Source organism: Octopus sinensis, linkage group LG28 (assembly GCF_006345805.1).
Source record: "Octopus sinensis linkage group LG28, ASM634580v1, whole genome shotgun sequence".
In the NCBI taxonomy this organism is placed as follows: domain Eukaryota; kingdom Metazoa; phylum Mollusca; class Cephalopoda; order Octopoda; family Octopodidae; genus Octopus; species Octopus sinensis.
This window is the reverse complement of record NC_043024.1, coordinates 10,923,432-10,932,450: the sequence shown is the minus strand read 5'-3', so window position 1 is coordinate 10,932,450 and position 9,019 is coordinate 10,923,432. Positions and strand designations below refer to the sequence as shown.

At 39.6% G+C, this 9,019-nt stretch overlaps 1 protein-coding gene across 3 annotated transcripts in view; it reads right to left on the bottom strand.

Moving 5' to 3' along the window:
• Positions 1 to 2,616: 2,616 nt before the first annotated feature.
• The window catches only part of LOC115225867 (zinc finger CCCH domain-containing protein 18-like), a 17,486-nt gene continuing 11,083 nt past the window's right edge, over positions 2,617 to 9,019 (bottom strand). Inside the window, exons 1-5 of one of the 3 annotated variants that reach the window (XM_036514553.1) lie at positions 8,473 to 8,497; positions 8,266 to 8,316; positions 6,036 to 6,098; positions 4,102 to 4,574; positions 2,617 to 3,425 (exon numbers count right to left, since the gene is read on the bottom strand). In XM_036514553.1, the coding sequence (XP_036370446.1) occupies positions 3,162 to 3,425; positions 4,102 to 4,574; positions 6,036 to 6,098; positions 8,266 to 8,275 (810 nt within the window). In that variant the 5' untranslated portion in view covers positions 8,276 to 8,316; positions 8,473 to 8,497 and the 3' untranslated portion in view covers positions 2,617 to 3,161. Of the gene's footprint in view, positions 3,426 to 4,101; positions 4,575 to 6,035; positions 6,099 to 8,265; positions 8,438 to 8,472; positions 8,498 to 9,019 lie in introns of those variants that run through there. The other 2 variants (XM_029796858.2, XM_036514552.1) reach the window with 2 other exon arrangements.

Here is a 9,019-nt window from a genome sequence, read left to right as displayed (position 1 = left end):
ATACAATGAGCTTTTCTGCCCTAGGTGTATGGAAAACACTCGGCGAGAAACGGAAGAAAATTTGAAGAAAGAAGGAAAAAATAATGGTGATGATGATTTCAAATTTTTGCCAGAAGGGCAGCGTGAGGGAGGGGAAGTCGATTGTATTGACACCAGTGCATAACTGGTACTCAGTCGACCCCGAAAGGATGAAAGGCATGGAATAAAGCCAGTAATTTTAGGGGGTAGAACTTAGCCAATTATATCACCACCCCCCCAGTAATTGACTGGTATTATATAATTATAACCGTAATAACATCAGTGGTTTAGATTTTTGTCTTCCTATCGAAAGGGATTTACTGAAAAAAAAAACAAAACAGGAAGACGTATCTCACTGAATGATGTTAGATTTGAACCAGGGACCATTGGCACACCACATACTCAGAATATATGACAACACTTCTTCACTGTTTCATGGCAGAAAATTTATGCAACACGAATGAAGAAGATTTTGCTTATATATATGTATCTGTAAATATCACGTGATCACGTGACCGACCAGACCATCAGATGTTGTTACACATCGCTGGTCACAATGCATTCGCATTGTTTTAGCCTTCGAACGACGCCACCCCGCTGGCTAAGCGAGCAGGCCAACAGAAGAAAGTGGGAGAAAGAGTGGTGAAAGAGTACAGCAGGGATCACCACCCCCTGCTGGAGTCTCGTGGAGCTTTTAGGTGTTTTCGCTCAATAAACACACACAACGCCTGGTCTGGGAATCGAAACTGCGATCCTCCAACCGCGAGTCCGCTGCCCTAACCACTGGGCCATTGCACATCCACGTATCTGTATATATATGTATCTGTATTTATGTGCTTGTCTGGTATATTCAACTGAAGAAGGCAGAGCTTCTCTGGAGCAAAGTCAGAAATCCAGGATCTTGAATTATCCAGTAAAATCTTTTTTGCTCGTTTATTTTGTCCCTCTCTCTTCATTCCTGGCGTGATATGAACATTTAAGGTGGTTTTAGGGTCAGGGTTTTGACTGCTATTTCAGCATGGTGGTATCTCTCAGATACCCTAATTTATAGTTTAAGTAATTATTACCTTTGTATGGTATTTATTCCCATGCTGGCTACTAGGTAACGGCAGACGAAATACCTTTTTCTTTACTACCCACAAGGGGCTAAACACAGAGGGGACAAACAAGGACAGACACACGGATTAAGTAGATTATATCGACCCCAGTGCGTAACTGGTACTTAATTTATCGACCCCGAAAGGAGGAAAGGCAAAGTCGACTTCGGCAGAATTTGAACTCAGAACGTAACAGCAGACAAAATACCACTAAGCATTTCGCCCGGCGTGCTAACGTTTCCGCCAGCTTACTGCCTTCATTATAAATAAATACCACAAAACATTTTGATGGATGCTCCACTGATTCTACTAACCCACCACTCTTGACTGCTTCTAACGAGGACATCAGGCCACAAATTTGGAAAGCGAGAAAATTTCATGTAATTCAACCCCGGCATTTAACAATGCTACGATTTCTAACGAAGGCAAAGGGATACACATTTTGGAGGAAAGTACAGTTAATGCGACACCAGTATATTACTGGGACTTATTTAAATTAATCCTCAGTGGGATCTGGACTCAACACATGAAAGCCCTTAAGCTAAATACCACAAAGCATATCGCTTGTTGCTCTACTGGTTCCATCACATTAACGAACTACAAGGAATTCTTTCTAATTTTGGAACAACACAAGACTGGAAATTTTGAGAGGTGGGGGCCATGGCTATTATATCAACCCTAGTATTTGACTAGAACAAATTTTATTGCCCCCTCCTGCGCTCCAGAAGGATGAAAGGCAAAGTCAACCTCAGAGGAATTTGAACTCGGAACGTAATGAGCCAGCATCAAGTTACAATAACAATAATCATTTCTAACGAGGAAACAAGACCAGAAATTTGGGAAACAAGGGATTATTCAATTAAATCACCTCCAGTAGTTTAACTGGTACTCTATTTTATGTACTCTACAAAGATGAAAAGCAAAGACGACCTCAGCATAATTTGAACTCAGAACACAGGGAACCGCAAATAAATACTGCAATATATTTTGCCTGATGTTCTAACAATTCTACCAATCCATAACAGTAAGAACGGTTTCGAATTTTGGCACAAGGCTACCAATTTTGAGGGGAGGGGCAAGACGATTACATGACCCCAGTACATGACTGGTACACTGGTATTTATATTATCAACCGGGGTGAAAGGAAAAGTTGACTGCAACAGAATAGTAATAATAATGAGTGGCTGTGTGGTAAGTAGCTTGCTTACCAACCACATGGTTCCGGGTTCAGTCCCACTGCGTGGCATCTTGGGCAAGTGTCTTCTACTATAGCCCCGGGCCGACCAATGCCTTGTGAGTGGATTTGGTAGACGGAAACTGAAAGAAGCCTGTCATATATATGTATATATACATGTGTGTATGTGTGTGTGTTTGTGTGTCTGTGTTTGTCCCCCTAGCATTGCTTGACAACCAATGCTGGTGTGTTGACGTCCCCGTCACTTAGTGGTTCGGCAAAAAGAGACCGATAGAATAAGTACTGGGCTTACAAAAGAATAAGTCCCGGGTTCGAGTTGCTCGACTAAAGGCGGTGCTCCAGCATGGCCGCAGTCAAAATGACTGAAACAAGTAAAAGAGTAATGATAATAATGTTTCAGCCAGATAATAGCCTTATATTTTAGGGGATAAAAGTAGTTAGAATTATTATGGACATATGTTTATAAAGGAGTTGGAAAAATCCGGACAATAATAATAACATTTCCTGTCTGTTTGCATATTTTGTCTTGAACTTTTGCATTCAGAATTTCAAGTTCTAATCCCAGCAGGGTTAATCATTGCATTTTCATCTCCTAGGGTGAGAAAGGAACAGAGACAACAAGAACACACAAACATAGCAATACACTTTGGTAGGGGGGAGTGGGGTTTGATTCAATCAAATCCACCCTTTCTCTCCAGACTTGTATCCTACCTCCCGTCTTCCATAATCGTCTTCCAGCAAATTAAAAGCAACCAGAGCCATTAATGATGTCACACATCTGCTGACAGCATCCCGCAAATCTGATTGGTGGAAAACCCTGCAGTGAGACCAACCAGCCAGCCAATCAGAATTCAGTAAGGATACAGAGGTATATGCACGTAATGGCGACTTTTGTTCCCAGCAAGATTTTCAAACGTGTCCACAAGTTTGGTAACACTGACATGGTTCTTCCGGTGCCGATGTCTGACAACGTTGTCCTCTGATCTGTCTTTAGACTCGAAACGTCTGATAAGTTCTGAGGTCGTGGGTCCAGAAGAACTCAACCGTTTCCAATGATGTTGCTGGCTTCTGCTACTCTTCAGACTTGAATATTTCTGTTTTGTGCTACACGTTTCCTGCGAAAGACAACAAAAAAGAGAAAAGAGTTAAACACACGGACAGGCTTTGGTGGCCGAGTTTTTAGCTGAATGAATAGAACCGAAATACTTATTTTTTATGTCTAGTACTTATTCTATCAGTCTCTTTTTGCCGAATTGCTAAGTTATGGAGATGTAAACACACCAATACCAGTTGTCAAGCAGTAGTGAGGGACAAACAAGGATGAATGGATGGATGGACATCCATCCATCCATATATATATATATATATATATATATATCCATCTATCCATCCATTTATCTATCTATATATCTATATCTATATATATATATATATATATATATATATGCATAGGTACAGGAGTGGCTGTGTGGTAAGTAGCTTGCTTACCAACCACATGGCTCTGGGTTCAGTCCCACTGCATGGCACCTTCAGGCCCTTGGATTTGGTAGACACAAACTTGAAGAAGCCCGTCATATATATATATATATATATATATACATATCTAGAGAGAGGGAGAGGGAGAAAGAGAGAGAAATAGATAGATGGATAGATAGATAGATAAAGCACATTATAACAAAGAGACAGTATAATATGTCTTGCATTTGAGGAGATATATGGCTGCCCCCCGCATTATATAATGATGGATGTGAACAGCTGGAAAGACAAATAAAGATGAGTAAGTTTCTTTACCTTAGAAGACATCATTGAAATGTTGCTTTCACTGGAAGACTTGGCTATGTCTGATGTTCTTAAAGCCTGACTGTTTGTCGATGTTTTACTACTTCCTTCAGATGATGAGTCCAATTCACTCTTATTTGCCGACCAGACCTTCTTCCGTGGGGCCTTTTTCTCATAGCAACTGCTCTTGTCTTGTGTCCGCTGTACACCACAGTCGTCAGCCGTAACCTGCGTCTGCTGTTTGCCCAACCCATCCTCAAACGGAACCTGTTGTTCAGAGCTGCTGCCCTCATTTGATCTCTGCTGTTCGTGGTGACTGTTCTCGTCTTCGGCTGACCGTCCAATGCGGGTTCTTTGATCTCGAGTCTGCTGGCCATAACGATCCCGTTCTTTTTCTTTCGACCGATCACAGCACTTATTCTCCTCCCGTCTTTGCTCCCAGTCGTCACGTAAGCAGTTCTCTTCTTCTCTCTTCCCACTGTCTTCTGTGAAAACAAATCAAATAACAACAACAATAATAATAATAATAATAATAACAATAGCAAATATAAAGATCTTGAAATAGAAATTAGCAAAATGTGGAACCTGAAGACTAAAACAATACCTGTTGTTATAGGTGCCCTGGGAATGATAGCAAAAGGGGCTGATTGCTACCTAGCCCAGATACCAGGAAACCCCAAAATGGCAGAAATTCAAAAGATAGTGCTCATGGGAACTGCTCATATCCTACGCAAAATACTTTCTATGTAATCTCAAGGTTTAAAACAAACATAATTTTCTTATGGTTTTTTGAGACATTCACTAGTACAACACTAAGTACAAAACCAAATATATGGCACACTAGGCATAACAACAACATGAACTTCCAACCTTTTGTCTCTTGAGGTCTCTGGGTGAGACTTGGAGCCAACTTGTACAAACATTGAATAATAATTAGAAGAGGAATATTCTGGGGAGACACGCTCTTTCCATTGGTTTTCTGCATAGCACTGACACCTTTATCTGACATGCTAAACACAACTGAATGTCGATACAACTGTTACGGCAAAGCAATCCGCCACCTCTTATATATGGACGACCTAAAAATTGCTGGCCTTGTGCCAATATTTGAAACCAATAATAATAATGATGATGATGATAGTGACACCGGTGGTGGTGGTGGTGGTGGTAGTGATGACAGTAAGAGTTGTTGTGGATGTGATTGTGGTGGATTTGGTAGTGGCGGTGATGACGATGACGACCACGACGACGACGATGATGATGACAGCAGCAACAACAATGACAATAAAGATGTAAGTTTGGTTGGTTTACGAAGTACATGAAAAAGGGGGGAGAAAAGAAAAAGGAAATGAATTATTTGGAAACTATAGGGTTGTCTGGAAAGTTCATGCCGATTTATAGTAGGTTACCTTTCGACTTATTTTAGAACATGGAATAGGATTTGATTACACCTCCATTAAGAGCACAGTTTAAGCTATCTTTTCATGGAAGAAGGTTTATGTTTCTATAACCTGTGTTAATTCTGTAACCCTTTAAAATGGAAGATAAGAAAGTTCATTTTCGGCACTTGATGCTTTGGAAACCAGACAAAAATTGCTGTAGCTCGGCTGGGATGTGTTACCCCACCCTCCATATTCACCAGATATTGCTCCTTTGGATTTCCACTTATTCAAGTCTCTGCAGAATAGTCTTAATGGTAAAAATTTCAATTCCTTGGATGACGTAAAAAGATACCTTGATGAATTCTTTGCCATGAAACCACCTCAATTCTGTGAAGAGGGTATTTTCAAGTTAAAGGAAAGATGGAGACACATTGTACAACAAAATGGTTCATATTTGGTTGATTAAAAATGTAATCGCAAGTATTTATCGACCTTTTTCTTTCCTAAAAAATCGGCATGAACTTTCCGGACAACCCAATAAAATAAGCGTGAGACATGACCAACCTGATTTCTTTTGTCCTGATAGCTTGAATGTTTGCAGATATTTTATGGTTACCAGACCATACACTGAAATAAAGGATTAGGTTCGTTTTATTTGGTTGTAACATAAACACAAGGCATGAAGACCTGGTGGGGGGTAGAGTCATGTATACTGGACCCAAGTTATGACTGGTATTGACTTTTGGAAGGAAGACGGGTTAATATGACACAGGTGAGGTGTGAATTCAGAAAGTAAAGGACTGTCATTGAATAGTGTGAAACCCTCGTTTTCGGCTATGGAGAATACGAATTTGCAAAAAAAAAATTGGCAAAAATCGGCATTTTGAAATTACCCCCACCCGCTAAATTCTTCATTTTTAACTTTTTTTCAGAATTTTTTTTTTTTCAAAATATGCGGAAAAATACAGAGATTATGATTCTGAAAAAAATTTCCAAAAATATTTCTACTTAGGGTTAGGGTTTTAGGGTTAGGTTGGCGGAAAAAAGTGAGAAAGGAAGAAATTGGTGGGGGTGGGCAAAAAAACTTCAAAATTCCGATTTTTGGCAACTTTCCGGAATCTCCGTGTCCGAAAACATGGGTTTTGTGCCAAAAAAAATTTTTTAACAATAATTTACGAGAAAATGGTGGTGGTGGTGGTGGTGGTGGAGGGGTATCTTTCCAATATTATTCACAGGACTAAATGTATCACCGCCAACAACAACAAAAGACGACAACGACAGCAACAACAACAAAAACATAACAATAACATAGACGACACAATAAGCAGTAGCAAAAACAACAACAACAACGACAACAACACTCAGCAGCAGCAGCAACAGCAACAACAATATTAACAGGTCTGTTGAAGAAGGACTGACCTAGGGCTAAACAAAAAAAATTGAAATTACACAAACTGTAAGGGAGGTAACTTTTAACTAATAACAATTTTTGAAAATAATTTTTTGGGCATTTTTGGAAAATAAGTTTTGGTCGAAGAAAACCAAAACAAAACAGAAAATACATAAATCAAAAACAAAGCATCGAAATATGGACACAAAAAGAGGAGAGACAGCGTTCATAGCTGCGTGGTTAGAAGTTTCCTGAATGGCACGTTGGGCAGGAGTGGATGTGTGGTAAGTAGCTTGCTTACCAACCACATGGTTCTGGGTTCAGTCCCACTGCGTGGCACCTTGGGCAAGTGTCTTCTACTATAGCCTCAGACCGACCAAAGCCTTGTAAGTGGATTTGGTAGACGGAAACTGAAAGAAGCCCGTCATATATATATGTATGTATATGTATGTAGGTATGTGTGTATGTATGTATGTATGTATTTATGTATGTATGTTTGTATGTACGTATGTATATGTATGTATGTATATGTATGTGTGTATATATATGTGTGTATGTATGTATGTCTATGTATGTATGTATATGTATGTGTATGTATGTATGTATGTATGTGTATGCATGTATATATATGTGTGTATATATATGTGTGTATGTATGTATGTCTATGTATGTATGTATATGTATGTGTGTATATGTATGTATGTCTGTGTTTGTATGTATGTTTGTGTATGTATGTACGTACGTACGTGTGTGTGCGTGCGTGTCTGTCCCGCGCCGTGACAACCGATGTTGGTTTTTTTACGACCCCGTGACTTAGCGGTTCAGGAAAAAAAGGGAGTTCGATAGGATAAGCAGGTAGCAGACTTTAAAAAAAACTAGTACTGCGGTCAGACTATTTATTCATTCAGCTAAAAACCCTTCAAAGCAGTGCCCCAGCATGGCCGTAGACCAACAACTGAAACAAGTAAAAGAAAAAGATAAACAGGCGCAGGAGTGACTGTGTGGTAAGTAGCTTGTTTTCTAACCGCATGGTTCCGGGTTCAGTCTCACAGCGTGGCACCTTGGGCAAGTGTCTTCTGCTATAGCCTCGGGCCGACCAAAGCCTTGTGAGTGGATTTGGTAGACGGAAACTGAAAGAAGCCCGTCATATATATGTATATATACATGTGTGTATTCATGTGTTTGTCCCCCTAGCATTGTTTGACAACCGATGCTGGTGTGCTTACGTCCCCGTCACCTAGCGGTTCGGCAAAAGAGACCGATAGAATAAGTACTGGGCTTACAAAGAATAAGTCCCGGGATCGAGTTGCTCGATTAAAGGCGGTGCTCCAGCATGGCCGCAGTCAAAATGACTGAAACAAGTAAAAAGAGGAAAAAAAAAAAGATAAGCAAATAAGAAATTACCTTTGAACATCGCAAGTAGCCATAGACATATTATTAGGAAGAAACCGTAAACTGAAAATAAGAATATATAAATGTTAGCATATTGCCAATTCATTTCAGGAAACGAGATGTCGGGGTATTTTCTATATTAAATCATTCTTTGGCAGACAAAACGTCTCACGTTCATTAAAAATACAAAATTAAACGATTTCAAAATAAGACACTTGTAAACGCAAGCGTTGGGTTAACGGTCAAGGGAGGTGACTCAAATATTTATCTTAAATCTAGAATTGTCTCCCTTGAACGTTGTGTATATGTATGTGTGAGTGTGCGTGCGTGCTTTAATTGTGTGTGTGTGTTTTTGTTGTGTGTGTGTGTGTGTGCGTAAGCACGGTTAAAGAGACTCGGGGGGGGGGGCTACGGAAGGCTATAGGCACACACCCTCTTTCCTCGAGAGCAATCACCGTTTTGTTTCAATATAAAAAGACGAAAGAATTTTCAGATATTCCAGATATGACCATCACGGGATAACGTAACGCCAACAATTTGTTCTTTTTTAAAGATAAGATAAGGGAATTAATACTGATTAAGTCATCGTGATAGCGTTGACGTTTCACCGCCACCATAACAAACAATGGTATTTCCTTTAGTACAAATTTGTAAAATATTTTTTCAGTTTCCTTAAACAGATATATTTATTTTCTATTTCATTGTATAATTTATACAAACGAAAAACAAACAAAAAAAGGTAAAAGAACGTAGGAGTGGCTGTGTG